Source organism: Lytechinus pictus, chromosome 3 (assembly GCF_037042905.1).
Source record: "Lytechinus pictus isolate F3 Inbred chromosome 3, Lp3.0, whole genome shotgun sequence".
Lineage (NCBI taxonomy): Eukaryota > Metazoa > Echinodermata > Echinoidea > Temnopleuroida > Toxopneustidae > Lytechinus > Lytechinus pictus.
The window spans coordinates 81,292,269-81,316,353 of record NC_087247.1 but is presented as its reverse complement, the minus strand read 5'-3'; the positions used below and the strand labels follow the sequence as shown (position 1 = coordinate 81,316,353).

Here is a 24,085-nt window from a genome sequence, read left to right as displayed (position 1 = left end):
CATGATTCTTTAAATGATGAGAGAAAAAACAGATAAAGATGAGATATAAATGTATTTCTATATATACATCTCTTTGCATATCATATTGATAGACTATAAATAAATCTTTAAAAGAAATATTAAGAATGAAAAAGAGTGAATAGTGAGCCATATTTATAAATCATGGTATCAATAATAAATAAACATATCTAGATAATTAAAGAGTGTATTGTGTATGTATTGATTTTAATATAAATGATTATGATTAATATTAAGGAAATATATCTTGATAATAAACGAGTACATTGTGTATGTATTTATGTAAGAGATATGGTTCATAATGAAGTAACATATCTTCATGATTAAATATTGTATTGTGTACATATTTATTTTAAGTTATGAATTATAATGCAGAAATAATATTTTGATGATTAAGTAGTGTATTGTCCATTTATTATAATGTATATGACTCATGATAAAGGAACATATCATTCATGATTAAAGAGGGTATCTTGTACGTATTTATTTTAATGTATATAGATCATAATACAGAAACACATCTCGATGATTGTATGTATTGTGTATGTATTTGTTTTAATGTATAAGAATAAAGGAACATGTCTTGATGATTAAAGAATGTGTTGTGTATGTATATAGCACTATATTCTTTTGAAAAAAAATATATATCACTGCATTTACAATGACATATACCATACAGTAAAGTTATATCATTGAAATATAAATATAGGTGTTATGTTTAGCTTTTTTAATTGATTATTCTTTACTATCAGTGAGATATACGAACAGTGGTAAATGCAATACCTATTAAAAAAAAAACAAGTACAAGGTATATGTACTATTGAAGTATCAATTAAAATAAAAGAACTAGACGTTCAACTTCCGCAACATTATGATACGAAAATACGAAAAGTGATGTCTCAGGGAACAAGTGAATTACACAAGAAAAGTCTCATGGATTATTTAATGTTGAGCATCTATATAATCTTGTTCTCAGTTAGTATCTCTATGTGTGGCAAAGTAAGGTTGGATTGTTTGGATTATTTTCTCTTTTTCTTTTGGACAAATGCTAGATTTTTTTACACTGTCAGTTTCCATTACAGCTTTTCATTATAACTTGGCTCTTAAGTAAATTTGATTCTTAAAATTATTTTTTATTTATGAAACGTAGAGCTTGAAAAATGAAAATTTTCTTGCCATATTACTTTCCACCAATAGAGGGCGTACACAAAAATATGCCCAAAATTCAAATTTGTGAGCACTCTGGTGAATACAAAAAATTATTCCCAAGTGTCTTAGGAAAAATAAATTGCAACTGTATGGAAATCAGTAATTTTGGTCACAAAAGGTCAAAGGTCAACGTTAAAGTTTACATGCAAGACTCTCTTATGACACCTAACTCCACAACCGTCAGTCACTTTTCAACAAAACTTGGATGGTAGATACATGTACTTAGGTGACCTGCATGTTACACTGCAGTCAGAGGTCACATGGTAAGGTCAAAGGTCATTTTCAGGTCAACATTAAAGTTTACATGCAAGGCTCTTATGACAAGTGTTATTCCATCCCAGTCACTTTATTTGAAGTTTCGATACAATTCTGTTGCGTTCCCTCGCAAATCACAATATTTCTGGTTATTTTCAAAAGTGGGCGAGACACAAAATCGCTTTTGCCTTGTATTATTTTACATCCGATTTTGATGAAGTTTTCAGCTTTATCCATGTTTGATTTTTCTCTTTTTATTTAAATCAACTGTTTTCTGGGGTAGACTTAATCTTTAAAGGAGAATGAAACTCTTGGAGCAAGTTAGCTTTTGTGAAAGCAGATAAATCAAAAAATAAGATTAAAAAAAGTTTGAGTAAAATAGGACTAGCAATAGAAGAGTTATGAGCATTTGAATGTCGAGATCACTAATGCTATGGAGATCCTCCCATTTGCAACGCAACCAAGATCTATGATATCACAGATGACCAACTCTCCCCTTTTGGACACTGAAAATATACCCCAAAACATCTCTTTTTGCTCATTCTAATCATATGACAAATGATTCATCAATGATATAATGTTGTGAAACCTCTGTACTTGTCCTCTCATAAAGAGAACACCTCACCTTGTGATAGATTCTATATAAGTGAGAATGTAAGTGAAATAAGTACTAAAGCAATGAGGGAGTTGTACGTGAGTGACATCACAGATCTTGGTCGCATTGCCAATGGAGGATCTACATGGCATTAGTGATCTCAATATTCAAATGCTCATAACTTTCTTATTATTCATTCAATCTTCCTCAAACTTTCAACAATATGTTTCTTTGATTTTTCTCTTTGATATGGATTCAGCTGGTTTCAAGGGTTTCATTCTCCTTTAAGAGCCAGGTTATATGATGAATAACTGTAATGGAAACTGACAGTGTAAAAAAATGAAGCATTTGTCCCAAAGAAAAAGAAAAAAAAATAAGCCAAACATTGCCAACCTTATTTTACCACACATGGAGATGTAACAGAGAACAAGGTTATATCATAACCTTGTTCATTGAATAAAAGTGGCCTAGCCTAACTTAATCAGTTAATTTAAAGAGGCGCTGGTCAGAAAATTGGGACTGTCCCACCCATGGGTGCATTACATGCTGCCGTTTACAGGAAAATTGAAGGCACGGCGCATGCAAAATTGCAACACTTGCATGGCCCTTGTGCAAATTTAAGAATAGCTTTGATAAATTCAAGTCCTTCTACGAAACTTACCGAACTATGTGAAGTCAATTCCCCCTAATATCATAAAGTCAAATAGCATCATTTAAGCGCTGATTTTTCTTGTTGACAAACTATGGAGCTTTCTTCCATTTCCAATTTTTTTTGTCTAATTAGCTAAAGAGGGCGCACGATTTATCTTCATATCAAAGACATTTAAGGGAAAGACTAGGCACAAAAACTATTTTACACATATTGATGCAAAGCGTTATGCGAAGTCGGCAAGGAGTCCAATCTTTTTGGGTGGAACGTTTGTTGATAAACTTCTTCTGTATTGTGACATATTGGCAACCATTCTGCTTGCGATTTGAATTTTCATAGGCAAAAGCTCCTGTTACACAGTCACATTCTTAATATTGTTTTTTTTTCTTTTAAAATGGCCCATTGGGCACTTTGCATTTAGTGTTTGGATATCAAGAAGCTACATGTACAGTCAGAAATTATATCCTGACATTTACAGCACATTCAATGCTCGAGAAAGGGTTTTGTTTAAAAAAGAAATAAAATTCTAGGTCTATGTTTTTTTCTTTTATCAGGCACCTGATTCTTATATAATATCACAAAATTTATCCACTATATTATATTGTAGTTTATATCTTTCACATTAAAACTGTTTAATACAAAGCATTTATATGATCCATTCACAAATTTGAATAGTGATATGCACTTTTGAGGGAATTTATTAAATTTATTATATTGCTGATTACCCTTCATCTGTATTTCTTTGAACTTTGATTTCATGATTTTACCATGGATGGTTTTGCTGGATATTTCAATTCAACTTCATCTGCTTTGTGTTGTGGATTAAGAGAGAATAGTTGAGATAGAAGCAGCCAATGAAAAGGTTCTTTAATCTGCAAACTTTTTTTCAATACAATAAATAAAGTATGCATTCTTTTTGTATTTATTATATTTTTGAAAGATGTATTTATTCTCTCCCTCTATCTTCTTTCTCACTCACACTCACTCACCCCTTATGCACAAATATATTCAACAGGATAACGTGAAGAAAGGAATATCTCAACTTGAACAAGCAACTCACATGGTGAATGAACTTGGTCTTTTTAGCCGTAATGAAGAGATTGAAGAGTGTCCTACTGCTCATATAAGGTACTAGTTAGGTATTAGTTTATCTAACAGCAATTTTAAAATTGATGATGCTCCCCTCCCTCCCCCTTTTCCCATATTATTAGAATGTTGTACTATTTTGTAAGAAGTTTAAGACTAATATAATGTTTGAAGGTCAGAGTAATTATTTCATCCATGATTTGTTTTTATTTTGCTGTTAAAGTCAATGTAACATTTTCATTCTTTAAAAGGGGTAAAAATGCACATTTTTCTTTCTCATTATTTTTCATTTGTAGAGAAAAAAATGTCTACTACTTCTTAGGAATATTCAATGAGTTAGTAATTATCTGGTTCATTATATTTTCAATTATTATTTTAGGTAGTTTTCTATGCAATATGACTGGGATTTATTATTAATTTCATTTAACTTAAGACTTTTGTTTCAAACCCTGTCTAGATATCTACTTCTACCTGCATTCCTTGGTGATATGACTCTCAAGTTTCAAGATGATGATAGACTCAGTATCATTCAGAAAGCCAAGGCTTATTTCAGAGATTACATCAGGAGATGTAGGGATTATGGTGTAACAAAAGAGGTATTTAAAAGTCAGTCTTGGCAAATATTTGTCATTTCACTTTCCTATAATTATTTATTCATTTTGGTATAACAACATTTCGCATGGCAGCCTTAGGGCTAAATTGTGTACAATTTACATGTACATTATTTGCACAATAGTTCAACACAGCATACAAAACTTATTCAATGAATATTGGTGATAGACTAAAGAAAATCAATTTGAAAAAGGTTGTTATTTTAGGAATTTAATCATATTGTCTGTTAATATTAATATAGTATACAGTAGGTCATACAAGTCATGCAAACCAATCAATCACCTTAGCTGTAATCATATGATGACAACCAACTGGCCTGCATGAAAAATGGTAGGGGAAGGCGGGGTAAGTTGTGACACTTTTTGCATTTTGCATGTTAGAACTGATATGACTAATAATATTTTAGAAATAAGAACCTTGCGTTTAAATTTGATTCTTGGGAAATATTTTTCACCTATATACAACGTTCTACCCCCACACTGAAATTCATTGTGACCTTAGAAAAAAACTATGTCAAATGGCTCAACTTGCCCCATATGTGGGATAAGTTGTGCCACAAAAACTATGTACAAAATGTATGCAGGAAGAAGCAGTATGTCAATTTTTTATTTCAAGTCTTTTCACTTGGGAATTCTCTATAAATACTAACATCCTTTAAAAGTAAAAGAACTGTAATGTGAATTTACACCTTTCTCCCTGCATAGCAATGGCTTTTCAAGTTTTTTTTAATTTTTCATTCTTATTACCATATGAATTACCATGGCTCAACTTGCCCCATGTTGGCTGGCTCAAAGAACCCCAGTCCGAAATTAATGCGATATTTTCACATCCACACATTTCTTATGCATCCATCATTTATAAGACTATGACAAGAATGAAGACCCATACCTGGACTAACAATATCGTTCTTATTTCTTTATTATATTTAAAGACATGTGCGGGTAAAAAGCACTCCTTTATTTTAAACCCTTTTTTACTTTTTTGGCTGAAATTTGTATTTTTCCGACTAAAAAAGTACCTTTTGTTTAGTGCTGTAGCCGAACTGCCGAACCGAACGGAAGTTCGCCGAACTTGGCACTTCCGAACCGGACCGAACCGAACCGAACGCAAAGGACTGGTTCGGTAGTTCGGTTATAAAAAAAAAATGTTAACTTACAATGCATAAGTCTGATGACTACATAAATTTAAGTATAAAATAAAATTAAAAAAATTATTGGTTAGTGATTGTGCACAAAAAGAATTCCACTCAATATATTTTTAAAATCCACTATGATAGCTCCCATCTCGTCTTTAATTGAAATGTTATGAACTTAAGAATATTTTATAAACATGAATATATTTTTTCTTGATAAAATGAGGGGGATATTTTGAAGCTAAACTCGGTATAAAAGTGTGGTGTAATTACGTATTGCCGTAATCGATCGTGATCGTAATCGGACCTTATCGTTTTTATTTAATAAAGAAAAAGAACAAGACATAAATTCATTCCTCGTAAATGACAAAGTATGACAGCTTCGGTCTCGTGTTTGATTAAATCTTTATCATTTTCAATATATATCATTTTTTTTATAAACATGAATTTATTTTTTCTTCATAAAATGTGGGGACATTTTAAGCTTAACTCAGTTAAAAAGTGTAGTTGTATAATATTGCTGTAATCGGAGGTACATTTAATTGTTCTGTGTTTAAAAAAGAAAAAGACAAGACATAAATTAATTCCTTGTGACTGACAAAGTAATCGTAAAGTATATATATTCTGAAATTTCCATATTGATATAAAATATAAATAAATAAGAGACGAAGGAATGAGGTTGAAAAAACAGAAAAGATAAAAATTCAAACCAAATGAACGCAAGTTCTCTGATCGATGTTGCGGAAATGGTTGGTAAGGAAAGTTGAAACAAGACGTCCAAACAACCTGCTCTCAGTTGCTATTATACAGGTAAAATTCGTATTCCGAACTTGAAACGTTTTTCCCTTGTCAATATTTTCTAAAAAGTGGTTTAATCTGGTCAATTACTGAAAATGAAATGATAAATTATCAGTTCCGTATTACTATTAGTTCTGACGATCAACGCCGAGTGATTTCACACTAAAATACACAGTACAGTCCCATGTACTCATTTTCGTGTTGGAAATATGTTTGAAGTCACGTAGCGTCGATCTTTCTGGACCAAGAATGGACTGATATTTTATCTTTTTAAAGTAATTGATTGACCAGACTTAACCACTTTTCAGAAAATAGGGACTTTCTAAAACATTTCATATTCTTTGGAATGTGAATTTTACCAATATAATAACAGTTGAGTGGAGGTTGTTTGTCTACTGTTTCAAGACATTCCCGATCAACACTTTCCAATTTGAGAAGCTGCGTTGGCAATGACATTGTAATCGATCATGATCATAGCTACATGAAATAATCGTGAAAAAAAATATTCTGATCTTTGTAATTCTGTTTCTGTCCTGATTCTCTCATTATCAATAGTTTTTTCTTTTGATTTTTTTTTATTTTCATTTTAAAAATGAAAGTAGCAATGACTTATTTTTTGTTTAAAGATTAGAACAAAAGAAAGTTATGCAACATTTTTCATAACTATTCTTTTTAGAAACAAAATTTATTATAAATGCATGACAAATCAGTACCAAGTTAATCTGTTCGTGGTTTGGCGAACTTTTTTTTACATGTTAAATTTAAATTGACATTTATTGCCGAACTCCGAACCGAACCAAAGTTCGGATAAAAATTGCTGAACCTTACTGAACCCGAACATGCCGCCTGACTTGCAGCACTACTTTTGTTTCAAAGTCGAAAACAATATGGTTGGGTAAAGGGTTATGTAATGGGTCATCAATACATGACACTACCACAATGTCTGACTCATTCATTATTGGCCTGGGGGTGGTGGCTCAACTTACCCCTCCTTCCCCTATTGTTTGGGTTACTGTGTACAAACAAGGAAACAAAAATTGTAAACATATATTTCTCACAATATGAGTGGAAAATGAAATAAAGCTAAAGCTAATACTATCTTATACTCACAAAGCAATGATAAATTGCACTATAAGCAGGGTAATATGATTAACACAAATATTTTTTTTTTAAAGTGTAAAAATAAAGTATGTGCCACTAGTACAATCATTTGAGCATATAATATGATATCTAGGGCACTTTTGATGCCTACCATTTCATTTTTAATAAACAGTATTTGAGTAGTCTTTAATGAAGGACAGTGTGCTCTTTGAAGAGTGCTTGTTATTGCATTTTATTTCTGAATAGTTCCTAGCATTCTGCAGCTTACGGGAAGTGCTAGTGAGGAGTCATTGATGAAATGGGGACATTTACTTTGTAAGATTCAACCTGTCCCCCATGGTATCATGGTAGCTTATAATCTTTTGCCTGGGATTTCAAGGGAGCTTTACATAATAGAGATACACTTAATAGTAACAATTGATTTGAACTTTTCACAGGGTTCTTGAGACAACAGTTCACTTACACAATATTGTTACATTTCAAAACATCAACAAAATTCTTTAACAATATTTACTTGGAAAACCATACATGAATTATGACAAGGATACAAATGCCATCCAAAAATGATTAATACAAAATGTATTGTTTTTGCCATGTATTTTTCCATATCATAATAATAATAATACATAGGATTTATATAGCGTCTTTTCCATTTTTGTTAAATGCTCAAGGCGCTTTAGGAGAGCGAAACAAAAGTAAAGAGAACTAGGAGAAGTACAAAAAAAAAAAAAAAAAAAAAAAAAGGTAAATTAAAAATGAGGAAAAATGCCTGTCTTCAAACCTAGTACCTGCTGGTGAACAAATGCAATTTTAGGTTGCCCTTAAAGGATGTTGCAGAGTTTGAGTTCTTCAGCTCCTGTGGTAGTGAATTCCACAGGGCTGGTCCGGCATGAGCAAAGGCTCGATCGCCCCAGGATTTTTTAGATAGTGGGATTTGCAAGAGACTAGATTGGGATGATCGCAGTGTGCGTGCAGGTTGATAGTGGTGTATAAGAGACTTGTTGTAATCGGGTGCGGATCCATCCATTACTTTTCATAGTTGACAAGTTTTATTGAACAATGCTACATGACTTTTACATTTTGCTGTAATTTTTTTTTAAATATTCATGCGTAATGAGGATCTTAGTTCCATCGACTTTTTAATTTTTTTCATTCCCGTAGGTTTTTAGGGACCATTAATTATTATTAAAATTCATCATTATCTTCGTCATCATCAAAATCATACTTATCTTTAAATTCATCATCCTTTAAAGGGATGGTCCGGGCTGAAAATATTCATATCGTAATACATAGAGTAGAATTCACTGAGCAAAATGCCGAAAATTTCATCAAAATCGGATAACAAATAATAAAGTTATTGAAGTTTAAAGTTTAGCAATATTTTGTGAAAACAGTCGTCATGAATATTCATTAGGTGGGCTGATGATGTCACATCTCCACTTTCCATTTTCTTATGTTATTACATAAAATCATAATTTTTTCATTATTTCATACCTGTGTGAATAATATGTCTCCCTTATAATGAAATAAGTTGCAGCAATAAATATCTAATGCACTAAATCAGTTGTCAATCTAATTTTTCTAGTTCTTGGAGGAAAAAATTTGAATAAACCTAATTTCATATAATAAAATACAAAAGAACAAGTGGGGATGTGACATCATCAGCCCACCTAATGAATATTCATGATGACTGTTTTCACAAAAATGTTGCTTAACTTTCAAATTCAATAACTTTGTTATTTGTTATCCGATTTTGATGAAATTTTCAGCATTTTGCTCAGTGAATTCTCCTCTATTTATTAAGCTATAAATACTTTCAGCCCGGACCATCCCTTTGATATCATCATCATCATCTTCATCATCACCATCATCATCAACATCAACATCATCATCACCATCATTATGCTAATCAGCATTAATTTCAGTCTGTCTTGATCATACTGGCCCAGTCTTACAAAGAGTTGAGATTGATAAGATCGATCGCAACTATGGACGGCCAGCAACGTCAACATCTATTATGCATGTTCAAAATATTTTCTAGCTATGATGTATATTCATGAATTCATTGTTTTTTTGAAAATTCACTGTGCTTCTCTTTGTTTATAAAGGACACAGTGCAAATTTCCTGTAGAAAAGATTATGACACCGATGGATTTCCATAGATTGATGATTGATTGGATGAATCGTAGCTCTTTGTAAGATGGGGGCCCTGATCAACCTTACTGCTTTCCTCCCTTAACATTTCTTTCCAGTAATCTTTCTTTTTCATTTTCTGCATAAATGCCATTCACTTCCAGATCCCATGCTCATTTCACAGGTTTCCTCCTCAACATGGGGCCCATCCATCTTCCCTACTTCCACAAAAGCTAAACAGTTTTATATTCTTATAGGAGATACCAGAAGAACCACCTGAGGAATCTGATCCTATACCAAGACCTAGTGGCAGACCTAACCTTGCAGCTATGCAGAGTAATAGAGAAGCAAAGATAAGACGGTATAAGGAAGCCAAGGAATTGAACCAAAAATTGACTGACTTAGGTGACTGGGAAGTAATAGAAAGAAGAGAAGAAGATGTGAAGGTGAGGATAGATAGAATTGGAAACAGATGTATATGTATTGTCTGTGATATGTTTCATGCAGTGATTATTATCATTTTGGCAAACCCATGTACATCTTTTTCATTCAGAGCAATTCATTCACATTGCGCTGCACTCAACTAGTGAGTAGGTACCTGGCTGCTAAAGCTGAGTAAATTAATATAAAGAGATTATTTCTAGGTAGATGGTGTAATACATGTACATGTATTAATGCCTTTTATCATTTTCATATTTATATCTAGAGGGAATTCTTTCTCTTGATGCTCAAGAAGTGGGTATCGACATCTTTGGAGCAGCTAAACAGCATTCAACAAGAAATAGAAATCTTACAGCACATGGCCAAGATGAAGAAAGGAGAGAATCAATGCCAGGATGGTAATTCAACAAAGAGAAAAGAACCACCTCCCAAAGAACATAGGAAGGTAAGTGACCTTGAAACTTTTTTTTTGTCTCACCTGCATAGCAGAGTGAGACTATAGGCGCCGCTTTTCCGTCGGCGGCGGCGCCAACGTCATTTTGAAATGACAGCATAATTAGAAAATGTATGGACCTAGTTCATGAAACTTGGACATAAAGTTAATAAAGTATCACTGAACATCCTGTGCGAGTTTCAGGTCACATGATCAAGGTCAAGGTCATTTAAGGTCAAAAGTTGGGGGTATTTGTTGAATTACCATCATAACTCTAAAAGTTCATTGGTCTAGTTCATAAAACTTGGACATAAGAGTAATCAAGTATCACTGAACATCCTTTGCGCATTTCATGTCACATGACCAAGGTCAAAGGTCAATGAACTTTGGCCATGTTGGGGGTATCTGGTGAATTACCATCATAAGTTTGAAAGTTTATGGATCTGATTCATGAAACTTGGACATAAGAATAATCAAGTAATACAAGTATCACTGAACATCCGGTGCGAGTTTCAATGGACTTTGGCCATGTTGGGGGAATTATTGAATAACCATCATAACTCTGAAAGTGTATGGATCTAGTTCATAAAACTTGGACGTAGAGTAATCAAGTATCACTGAACATCTCATGCCAGTTTTCAGGTCACATGACCGAAATCAAAGGTCATTTAAGGTCATTAAACTTTGGCCATTTTGAAGGTTAGTATTAGATTGCTGTCATAACTTTCAAAGTTTATAGATATAGTTTATAAAATGTGGAAATGGGGGTAATCAAGTATCACTGACAAGTCTTAGGTCGCATGATCAAGGTCCAATGTCATTTATTGTCAATGAACGTAGTATTGTATCATTATATGAATGGTGTTTTTTGTGAATTATTTTATAGTAGTTTTCAAAGTCAGCACTGCTGCTATATTGAATCGCTCAATGCAGATGAGACTGCCAGAGGTGCTCCACTTGTTAATACACATATTCCACTTTACAAAGTTAACTGTTGTACTGTTGATTGTATATAAGTTGATGTTTTTATTTATATTTCAGCCCATGAAACCGTTCATATTAACAAAGGATGCCCTCCAAGCTCAGGTATTTGGTGCTGGTTACCCAAGTATACCAACCATGACAATAGATGATTTCTACCAGAAAGAGATTAGAGAAGGAAAAATACAACTTGGTTCAATGTAAGTTAGAATAGAATTTAGAAACATTTGCTATTGGCAACTCACATTTAGAAATAGATATTAAAGAGGCACCCAACTGAGTAGCCGTGGTGAAAAAGGATACCCATTTTGGAAGAAAAACGGAATTCAATAGTTTGCACTGCTAAGGCTCAATATGAGGATGTTCTATATTAAGTGCTACCATTTATTGCCCTGTGTTTCAATGAGAAGTCCATTGAAGAGCTGAACATATGAAAAAGCAAATACAGTCCGACATCTCTTATCCGGATAAGGGATTTATCCGGATTTTGGAGACCCAATGTTAAATACACGCAGCTGCCTCCCCAGTGGCAGCTACACGTTTTCTATTGTAGTGGGCATACAGACAGTATTCACTGCAGTGTCAGTGCGAATTGTAGGCGATATTTTTACGGAAATGATATTGATCGATGGTTAAAACTCTTGGATAATTTTACCTTCTAAAATGATTGAGGTATATACATCGAGCATACCTCAAAAGAAAGGGAATGACTCAATGAAACTAAGTTCATCGCGGCGGGTATCGCAGCTTCGCTATGTCAGCCATTGTTATACTAACTGTAGGCTCAAACATGAGAGATGGCGCTGTCTGTATTGAGTCCTTGCACTAGCTAGGGAAATGTGTTGTTTTTCCCTGGGAAACAAAAAGAGAACATGATGAAATGTTTGCGCTGCTCCCTGATTTACTGGAAAATTACCCTGTCTAACTTCTTTTGGTGATTTGGGTTAGACATTTTCATGAAAAATAATGTTGTTGGAGGTAGACTATATTGGAAAATATCAGGTTTGGGCGGTAAATACCGGTAAATACCGTCCGGTAAATAAGATGGGCGTCCGGTAAATATGTAAAAAACTGGAAATATGATTTATAATTCTTTTTTTTTCAATAATTTTAGTTGTTTTTAACCTCAAAAAATGAAAATAGTGTTCTGAAATAATTAGAATCACAAAACTCATAGTAGAAACACACATAGGATCTAAGTCCATGCATACGTACACAAACTCAAATTATGTTCCTGGAAATTGAATAATCATATTAAAACATAAACAAATATTTCTCCCGGGTTTTAACTTTTTACATGCCATTGTATCTCATTGCAATATGATTTTTGTTTTTAAATGTGAATAAAGCTCAGTATTCTACTGTATGTAGGGAGTTTTAGTGTGTACTAGTGGTTGCTGGTTTTGAATTTTGATATTGCTTACAGTAAAAGATCTTTTTGTAGCATAAAAAATTACACAACTCGGATTATGCTAATACAAGTTTATGCTCATTAATACATAAACTTGTAGGTATTCATGAATATGGTAATTATTGACTGACTTAATGAAGAACATTCATATCTAAATTAGATGTATATTTGGGATCTTTTTAGTATTTTATTGTATTTTTTCCAGCATTTCATGATAACAGACATAGATAACACCCGAACACAAACATAAACACACACACTAACAAACAAACACACACACTCACACAAATGGTACACACCAGAGCAACCATACTCACCACCTTTGTTTTTATGTTCAAAATTTGACAATCCCTATAGAAAAGTGAGTGGAAAATTATATTTCCCGGTGAAAAGTGGTAAATACCAGAAAAAAGCGGTAAATACCAGTAAATACCGCATGACGAAAAACATCAATTTGAGAACACTATACCCCAGTTTTTCTCAATCAATTCTCTTCTCCAAGTACGACAAACCCTACTGCCCCAAGCATGCTATAAAAACACCAGTTTCTTGACCTCGGTCCGAACATGTCGAAGATAACACAACATGCAGCCCGAGCCAGTCCGTACAGCGAATGCCGCCATTTTTTATTCACTTACTTTCCTTATTTCGAGGTTGATTTTCTTCGTTCGAAATTGAAAATGGACTAACATTGAATTTCTGAATACAATATGCCTTTGAAAACGTGATTAAATATCGGAATACAATAATTTCATTCCGAAGGTCCTTCTACAGGCAGAGAAGTCTTACGTAATAGCACAGCTGTTGTGTATCATTTCGTCCTTGGCTCAACGCTCATAATCTGGCCTGTGGAGGTGAAATTGAGACAGCAGGGATTACCTGGCCAAGCGGGGTTGATCAGGCGGGTGTTTCATAAAGCTGTTCGTAAGTTAAGAGCAATTGGTGATCCTGTCTTGCGGTAAATGGTACAAACCATTGGCGATGATCACCAGTCGTTCTTAAAGTCGCTCTTAACTTACGAACAGCTTTATGAAACGGCCCACAGGGCTTGGAAATGATTTTTTAGATTTCAAATACAAATTGGGGTCTAATACCGCAGTTTGCAATCTGAACTGCGGTGTCTCTGCAAATGGGGTTTTGACGTAATGGCTTATTTCCCGGCGTCCGGGAAATAAGCCTCCGAAGCTGGAAATATGTCAACCCTGGAAAATATATGTAATCAAAGTTGAGTTTGCGTATAGGATTGAGTTTAGATTGAAATCTCAGTTCCTCACATACTAGATTGAATTGAAAAAAATAAAAATAAATAAATCTCAGCAAGTGTGCCTCCGAATAATAGAGAGATCCGGATAAGGGGAGGCCAGATAAGAGAGGTTGGACTGTACGTGATTTAGGAATTATGTCCTGGCATTGAAAACTCTACAAATGGATACATTGTATATTGAAATACTGCAAGAATGCAAACAAATATTTGCTTCACAATGAATGTGATTCATGGAAATAATACTGTGTGTAGCTGTAACAAGTGAACAGAGTATGTTGCTCATCAGCATTTTGATGGTTAGATTGATAGACTCTATCTGTCTGTGTGTACATTTTAAACCCACCTTTGCCTTTTGCTTCAAATTAATAGAATTTTCATATTTTAATGCTTCCAGCAAAGACTGTATGTTTTAAAGAAAACAGAAGAGGAGAGAAACTGTTCTAGAGGAACTGTTACAGAGGAACTGAAATAGTAATTGTATGCTCCTCTTCATTTCTTGAAGGAATCAACCACAGATGAGTGAGAAAGAAGAAGTTGAAGCAATTGATATAAGGAAAGAGAGAGAAATAGAACAAGATGATCCAGAAGCTCTCAGGAAATCAAGAGAATGGGATGAATGGAAAGACGGTAAGGTATTATGGGTAATAGAATTAATGAACCAGGAAGAATGTTTTAAGCTCATCCGGCCCGAAGGGCAAGATGAGCTTATGCCGTGGCGTGGCGTCCGTCGTCCGTCCACAATTTCAAAATGCTACTTCTTCGCCATTTCAAGTCCGATTTCAATTCTGTTTGCTTTATATGATAGCACTAGGTGGGGATTCAAAACTTCTACACAAAATTTTGAAATTCATTAAATATGCTAATTTATGCACATTTTTCAAAATTCACAAAAAATGCTTCTTCTTCTTATTTGTTGACCGATTTTAAATTTTTTGCTTCCATCTGGTAGAGCTTCATGAGGTTCACCAAACTTCTACACAGAATTTTGAAATTTTGACCAGAACAATTTTTATGCTAATTTATGCATATTTTTAAAAATTCACATAAAATGCTTCTTCTTCTTTATTTGTTGACCGATTTTGATTTTTTTTTCTTCCATCTGGTAGAGCTTCATGAGGTTCACCAAACTTCTACACAGAATTTTGAAATTTTGACTAGAACAATTTTTATGCTAATTTATGCGAAATTAATTTATTCATATTTTAAAAAATTCACATAAAATGCTTTTTTTCTTTAATTGTTGACTGATTTTGTTTTTTTTTCTTCCATCTGGTAGAACTTCATGAGGTTCACCAAACTTCTACACAGAATTTTGACATTTTCAGTAGAAAATTACTTATGCTAATTTATGCGAAATTTATTCAGAAATCACAGAAAATGCCTCTTCTTCTTTATTTGTTGACTGATTTTAATTTTTTTTTCTTCCATCTGGTAGAACTTCATGAGGTTCACCAAACTTGTACACAGAATTTTGACATTTTCAGTAGAAAATTATCTATGCTAATTTATGCAAAATTTATTCATAAATCACAGAAAATGGCTCTTCTTCTTTATTTGTTGACAGATTTTTATTTTTTTTCTTCCATCTGGTATAGCTGCATGAGTTTCACCAAACTTGTACATAAAATTTTGTCTGGAAAATTATTGATGATAATTTATGCAAATTTATTCATAAATCACCAAAAAAAAAATTTCTTCTTCATTTGTTGATCAATTTTTTGTTTGCTTTATATGATAGCTCGAGGTGGTGATACAAAATTTCAACACAGAATTTTGAGATTCATTAAATATGCTAATTTATTCATATATTTTCAAAACTCACAAAAATTACTTATTTATTTGTTGATTGATTTTGATTATTTTTGTTCCATCTGAGAGCTACATGAGGTTCACCAAGGTTCTACACAGAGTTAAGAAATTTTGACTAGAAAGTTATTTATGCTTAATTTAAATGAAATTTATTCATAGATAACAAAAAATGCTTCTGTGTCGTTTCTTCATCAATTTCAATTCTATATCCTCAATTTATGTCACCAATATAATTCACTACAGTGTCAACTGGGCTGAAATTAAAAATTGTGTTAAATTTCGTTGCGAGATGCCGGATGAGCTCCTCATCATTGATGTGCTAGAACTTTATTATTATTATGTAAAGGGTAAGGAGTATGCAGAGAATTTAGATAAACAACATGGCCCTGGGTAGTAGGGGTGCTGTGTATGTTTTACACCATAGGCAGCATCCCATGGAAATATGGTTGGTATGCTAAAATGTCAAAATTTGACCAAAATCACCTTCATTTTGGAGGGAAGACCATTTTTTTGTAATTTTTTTTCTTCCAAATCAGCAACAACACTCTTCTTGAAAGAAATTGTTCTCTGGCCCTTGATATTTTGCTTAATCATAGAAGTAAAGAGTATTCTACTCATATATTTCTATACATTGAATGAAATTTTAAATTTTGATTTGTTGTTTTTATTTGAAACTCAGTTTGGTTGTCACATACTAGAACCCCACACCTTTTATATTTTAGAACCCCTTCCCTCTATTGAAAATGTGTTGATCCCCTTTAATTCTCTTTGTGTAGTGTAGTTTGTAAAAAAATTATTGCAGTTTTTTTTCTCATTTATTAAAAAGGTCATTTCACAAATTGATTACACTCTGACAGTTGTATGCTGTGTATATGCAGTATTGTAAGTCATGTAGTATTAAATGTGTATTTTATGATATGTAGTTTGAATTTATCTTTTAATGTCCTCAAGTCAAAAGTAATATGTGTATTTATTTTTCAGACCATAAAAGAGGATGGGGAAACCGTGAGAACAGAAGCTGATTGGAGCCTGACTAGTGGACTAAATCATGGTCTTCATGACTCATAGTTACAGAAGAGAAAAGGACATGAGAGATTATCATCTCATCCAATCAGATCTTCACTGATGGACTACAGACCTTTCTCGGACATCATCCAAAGCCAAATGAGATGTAACATTTGATGTATGGAGTAATAGCTTTGGTTGAGAGTAATTTTGATCGAATGCTATCTGTCCAGTAATGGTTTATGAATGTCACCAGGATAGAATAGAATAGAATGGTAATGCACATGGATTATTTTCAAAATTGTGAATACCAAAATGAATGTGGAATAACAGATTTTCTGTGGAAGAATTAAGAGAAGTGGTATTCTTTTAGAGATGGTTGGATTTTACAGTATTCCAATCATTCTAACGATGGCAAAGCAATGAGATTACATGGGATGTATCTAATGCAGCCTTTCTATGACAAGAAGACAGACATCATTGATGGAGCCCAAGCCCAAATCAATTGCATGCTTCATATGATGTGATATATGATTAATAATGTAATCAAATCTATAAGATCAGATTATGTTCTCAAATTTGATTTAGGAATTGATAATGATGAGTCCTAAACTTTCAATACATTTTGTACAAATCAAAGTTAGATAACAGACTTAGTTTCTGATTTTGTTATATTAAAGGGGGAAAAAACCTGAAATGTATTACTATTCTGTCAACATGATTTTTCATTTTAGATCATAATTTGATTTTTTTTTAAACAAAATAAAACTATTAAAAGTAGCACCCTTATGCTGCCTACATCAAGTCTATGATGATTAACTTTAGCAAAATTGTTTTTCTTAGAATAGGATTAATTATTTTCATTTATTTTCAAAATAATTTAGGTATCCTGTTGAGAGCCCCCCCCCCCCCCCCCCCGCCCTGTCTACATCAGAGAGATTGGATGGTGTCTTTAAAAGTGCATGATTTGGTAAACTGCAGAATACAACTATCTATTCAGACCTGTTATTGGAATATGTCATTTGAAACATTAATTATAAAAAATGAGTTTATGGCATTGAATTTTAAATAGGAATATTGATATATTTGATTATATTTAAAAGTATTAAATTTGAAATAAGAAAACACACACATTCTTGGCCATCTATTCACATGCATGTGATTAGAAGTAAGTTCACACATCCCCTGTGTGAGGTTAAAAGAGGTCATTTCCTGATGATGTATTTGAGGTGAATGTGAATGCTATGTAACTGCTATGTGCTTTGATTAATGCATAATGCTCTCATTTGTTTCAAACATCATCACACGGTGGACCCGCCCAAATTATTTTGTCCAATCTGGCATTTCTCTTTCCTCAGGTTAAGGTGATGTACATAAGTTTATTACTAAGGAATGATTTATTTCTTGCCACCAAACAACTTAAAATTTCAAGCAAAAAAGCACAAGGGGCATGTGTAATAAAGGACTTGTAATTATTACTATTATATTTTAATGGCTGCAGCCAGTTAAAATATAGATCACCATGGTAGTTTTGATTAATGGCGAAAGTTAACATAAGTGTAAGTTTTTTGTTATATTTGGCACACTGTAATCCAGATTCATAAAATTATATTCATCAACCAGTTCCACTCAAATTCAAATACGAGGCTTTAACTGACATGAGAAAACGTTCTTTATTCCACAATCATGAAAATTTACCTGCTTGTTTTATAAGGTTTTATTTGCTATGCTGCAAGCTCCATCATGCCTTCATGATGCTTGTACATGTAGCTATTACAGCTTGTTTTATAAGGTTTTATTTGCTATGCTGCAAGCTCCATCATGCCTTCATGATGCTTGTACATGTAGCTATTACAGCTTGTTTTATAAGGTTTTATTTGCTATGCTGCAAGCTCCATCATGCCTTCATGATGCTTGTACATGTAGCTATTACAGCTTGTTTTATAAGGTTTTATTTGCTATGCTGCAAGCTCCATCATGCCTTCATGATGCTTGTACATGTAGCTATTACAGCTGGCGCTGTTGATGATGCAGAATGTCTACACACCAATCAGATTAACCTTTTCAATTATTTAAGAGGCTTGAACTGTTTGACCACAATAGAACTTTAATATTTATTGTTTATTTTGTGAGAGCCAAAAAAGAGTTCTAAAGTTTTTATTTTACTGGATACATATGGAATATATTGTCATTTGTTAATAGTATTACAATACAATAAATATATGTGACTGAAATATGAAAAGTTCTTTAATTTTCTGTCTTCAGATCATGGAAAATATATTTGCCAAATCCTTATGCCTAGGTCACATTTTACCAATAATGAACCTTTGTAACCTGTAAACACTTACTTTCCATATCATAAGAGCCTCTCTCTAGAGCCAAACTGTTATACAATTATTCTACATTCACAGGTCCGTCTCTGGCCTTGTAGCCTCTACTGTTGTGTTAAGCGTTAAATTTGAAGAAAAAAAAAATCAAAATTTATAAGCCTGCATATCTATTGTAGATGGCATTGCACAATGGTATGGAGGTTGTGATAATTGTACAATGATCAAGTAAAATACATGAATTGCATGATTTTTGTTGATATCGTGATTTAAATTTTTATGTAGAAGCTAAGAGGATCACAAGGCAGCAACACGTCTGCATGATCTCCAAACAGCTTCTAAAAAGCCTACTTTGTTTTTACTCTGAGCAAGAATACTTGTGTATGATGTGAATACATTCATTATTTATGTAACCATCTATGATAGTCTGTATCTTGTGGAATGTGCCCTAAATATTATCATAGGAGAATCCAACCTATATGGAAAGGGTGAATGTTTAAATGAAATCTGCAAGTCATAAAGAAAGTTGTAATCTGTAAACCAAAGGGGTATCAAATTGGCCACTATTGTGATGAAGGGTAGGGACAATATTCCATTTGCACCATAAGATATTCAAATGCAATATTCACCAATTTTAATGAGAATTATATTTTATTTTATGAGATATTACATTATGGTATTTTTTTTACAAAGTAAATAGAAGAGGAGTCCCTGCCATATGTCAATATCTACTGAAATGATAGTTTTCAAAACTGAGTGTTTAAATTCTAACCTTTACATTTCTTGTTTTGCCTTCCACATCAACCCATTTCATTGACTATGTTGGACTCCTCTTTAACTACAATACATATACATGTATACCAAATTTAGATACCATCATCATTGTAAACTTCCAGTAGAGTAAGCTGATCATTCTAGTATTGTGTGTACAGCGCTTTGTAACCAAAAGGAAAAGATGCTATATCAAATGACTACTGTAATGCAGGGCTCCACACTAACCCTTTTTTTCTAATGGCCCCACCTGATCATGTCGGACCAGTAGTCAGTTCTTTCATTTTCTACTAGTCCAAATCTAAAATTTACTGGTCTCTAAAGATAAAGAAAAACATGTAAAAGGCTGGAGTTTATTTTGCTATCGTTTTATTTCTTATTGTTACCCCCAGAAAAACAAAAACTTACAATCAAATGGTACACATACACAACATAATTCATTAAAGCCATTTCTCAATTTTGTAGAGCATTTTTAGTGAGACACCAGAGCCTTAATTTACAAAAGAGATGAAAATATCATTTGTATCAGTAAGAAAAAATATTTACTTGTCATTTCGTTCCACCCTGACATCAGGTTTGAAAGAAAAAGAAAACGCAGATGAATAATGGAAGGATACTAAAGATTTGACGAAAACTGTATATATACAGTTTTTATGTTTTTTACACATTACTTGCTAGAAGCTACCCCATAGGAATACCTCCTAAATCTATAATGCTCCACAATGACTGAAGACATTTTCTCATCTGATCAGGCTTGAAATAATATGTCTGATACATGTTGCATCATAAAATCATTTTTAATTTTTTCAGAAGATTTATATATGACATATGGGGTAGCAGGTGGCATGGGATGTCAAGAAGTTATTAAACACATAATACAATCATAACCGACTCTAATGGATTCGTACCAGACCATTTATGTTTCTTTCCTTTTCTTTTTTAATTAAAAACCAATTTGATGTCTGGGTGAACCTTCCTTTTCAACATGGTACACAACACAATACTTCATAACATAAACAGAAATTCATTCATTCATTGCCTTTAGATATATTTCTTCATTTATTCCTAATTTAAAATACATGATTATCATCCATAGACCTCCATTTATCAGGATACATTTCTTAAAACCTCTACTCATGGCCAAAATTCATAAAGGTTTCAATCATGAGTCTGTGCATCAACCACAATATGGCACAGTGTGTCTGCGCTCTCAGATTCAACTCTCAAAAGATTATATTTTTCATTTAGTTTTGAACACAACATTCTGCAGCACTGGGGCAAACGAATTATCCTAGGTTGGTTAAATGTTTGGAGCCTAGCTCATATCCAATTCATACACAGAAATTTTGTTGGGTGTACTGTCTTTTGCATATGGTTGAACAGGCCTTACAACTATTTGAAATGTTCATGAAGGTGATTGCAACCTGTCTCCTACTAAGATGATCTTATGATGAGGAAGATACCATTACAATTCAGTACCCAACACATTCAATGTACATAACAAATCCTCTTAGCATTGGGTATAAACCAAGGAAGTGTTTAAAAAAAATTATCAACCTACATGTATTGCCATAACATTAAATATGCCACAAATGACAACACAGTATTTGACACATATAGAACAAAGGTCTTCCATGTCTTTCCTCCAAGACCAACATGTATTCACAGTCTGAGGAAGTACAGTAGATTCTGCTCAACCTTTCAAGTCCAAGAATTGTTTTTAAAATCAAAGCATTTTTTTTTTCAAAACAGAATTCATTTACATCTTGTAAATGGAAGTTTGGCTAGGTCAAACAGATTTCCATGGTCCCAAGATCTGTCTGCCTGCCCATCTGCATAGCCTCACACTGATTCATATCTACCCCCTACCCCTTCAAACTTTGTTTGGTAGGAGTATAAAAACCTATAATATATGATCATGACAATAATAATATGTAAACATAACACCAGTGCCATTTGTGAAATGTAAAAGGTTGAAATACTGAACACAAGTTTACTTCAAGTTCAAATAAAAAAAAACCCAGGGTTTCAAAGCATGGTTGCAAACAATCTTCCCACTTTAATTTGGGTCTCTTTGTCTAACAATGCATGTACATCAATAAGTCGTAGTGTGAATGAATTTGGAACCAAAACCCACACCTCAAATATAAACTACCATTCTTTTTACAAAGACAAGATGAGCGTGTGTATTTTTTTTTTTTTTTTTTTGGGGGGGGGGGGTACTTTGCAGTACATTATATGTAAATAAATAAAGTAAGATATATGATTGTAGAATACAGGGAACAAATCAAACTTGAAATCAATAAAGAATTACAGGAAAAAGGATGAATAAGCACACAATGTGAAGTCCTAATAACAAGTCCTTCATCTCCATATTTTCCCACTCTGTTAAATATATACAATACTTCATGATTTTTAAACTAGATTATAATGCTATCCCATCTCTTTTTAATTATTCAGCCATAACTTTCAATAATAAAAATTGAGATACCATAAAGTAAGCATTGTCAACAGGAGTGTTTTTCATGAAAGGATCCGACAATTACCTTAGTAACAGTGCTCAGCCAATTAAGGATGCAATCTATCAAGGGCTTCATCTTATTTCAGAATAGGATAAAAGATACCACATTTTATTTTCAATAGACATAGAGATAATAGGTCCCTTCATTCAGTCCCATTCATGTCTTTTAAAATGTAAACTCTCATTCACATTTAAACTGACACTTTCATTTCAAATAAAAATGCAGATAAAAAGATTGATATTCATTAAAGCAATAGTCTCAGAGTATTTCATATTTCATCTTCAAATACATTTCAAAAGCCATCCAATTGACTACAAGTCCCAAATGTTGAAGTGTTCCTCTTGTTCAATAAATTTGTCGGAAAGGATATCAATTTCAAGACAGTATTTAAATGCATTTGAGAAGTCACCGTGATTCAGTAGTAGTGACGCATTTACTACTGTAGTGCATTTACAACAAGAATAATGATTGTGACAAAGATGGCTGAAAACATTGTCTAATAGTAAAAGCATTCACTTCAATAAACTATCTACTTTTATGAATATCAACCAGTAAACTATGGGTGGTGTTTCATAAAGCTGTTATATAAGACTGGTCACCTGATATTGGTGCTAAATCAGATTCACCTTCATTTTTATTCCCTTGAGCTACAGACGAAATCCAATCTTCACATTAATATTCACATCTTATACAAGCATCTGAATGAACAATTCAAACATTGTCATACAGGTTACAGGAAATGCACTCCCATAACAGGTGAGAATCAGCAGTCATGTATAACAGCTTTATGAAAGCTTGATGACTATGATGAATCCTGCTGCTCCTTGAGAAACTGATAAACTGATGAGAAATCTTTGAGTGAATATCCTTGGTTGCACATAAGACGATATATTTGATTACTAAGTGAACCCAATGGAATAGGTGACTTGGTGTTGATAGCTGCTGCATTGGATAAACCAAGGTCCTGTAAACAAAGAGAATGAACACAATCATTTACAACGACATTTGACAAGTTGCACTCTGTAAACTCACATTTTTTTTTTTTTTATACAAAACAAAGATTTTCAAGCCTCTGTTATAAGTCTGCATAGGGTACCTGCTGCATAAATACAAGAAGACCAAGAGATTTGTTTCTTTGTCTCGAGGGCCATACCAAATATGACTGCACTTCACATTATTTCCGAATCATGATTGAAAACCTTGATGCATTAACAGTTATGTTTGCAATTCATATCAGCTCTAAACAATTATGCTAAAGATAAAAATTGTACAGAATTATATACAATAAAAATATTTCTGTCAAATGCTTTTTCAGGAAAATTTATAATTGCAAAGAGCAAATGAAGATCATAAAAATGACTGAAAAATGCAAGTCAATTTATAGTGTGTTCCCAATTGTTGTTTCTTGTGTGATCTACACCAAGAAAAAAGTATATGGAAATGAAATGAATATAATTTCAATCAAGCCTGAACTATTTTAATGAACCTTGCTCTACATATAAGCATTCTGGTGTATGCTTCTAAGCATTCCTA

At 33.0% G+C, this 24,085-nt stretch overlaps 2 protein-coding genes across 3 annotated transcripts in view; one reads left to right on the top strand and one right to left on the bottom strand.

Moving 5' to 3' along the window:
* LOC129257997 (immunoglobulin-binding protein 1-like) overlaps positions 1 to 21,796 on the top strand; it is a 27,912-nt gene extending 6,116 nt beyond the window's left edge. Inside the window, exons 2-8 of one of the 2 annotated variants that reach the window (XR_010293221.1) lie at positions 3,742 to 3,854; positions 4,270 to 4,408; positions 9,846 to 10,034; positions 10,295 to 10,474; positions 11,504 to 11,643; positions 14,513 to 14,745; positions 16,909 to 19,505. Coding sequence is in view for 1 of the 2 variants with exons in the window: in XM_064097804.1 (XP_063953874.1) it covers positions 3,787 to 3,854; positions 4,270 to 4,408; positions 9,846 to 10,034; positions 10,295 to 10,474; positions 11,504 to 11,643; positions 14,621 to 14,745; positions 16,909 to 16,949 (882 nt within the window). In the remaining variant the exon portion in view is untranslated. Of the gene's footprint in view, positions 1 to 3,741; positions 3,855 to 4,269; positions 4,409 to 9,845; positions 10,035 to 10,294; positions 10,475 to 11,503; positions 11,644 to 14,512; positions 14,746 to 16,908 lie in introns of both variants that reach the window. The other variant, XM_064097804.1, reaches the window with a different exon arrangement.
* The window catches only part of LOC129256627 (3-hydroxyisobutyrate dehydrogenase, mitochondrial-like), a 13,965-nt gene continuing 10,945 nt past the window's right edge, over positions 21,066 to 24,085 (bottom strand). Inside the window, exon 8 of the mRNA XM_054894784.2 lies at positions 21,066 to 23,516. Within this exon, the coding sequence (XP_054750759.1) occupies positions 23,355 to 23,516 (162 nt within the window). The 3' untranslated portion in view covers positions 21,066 to 23,354. The remainder of the gene's footprint in view (positions 23,517 to 24,085) is intronic.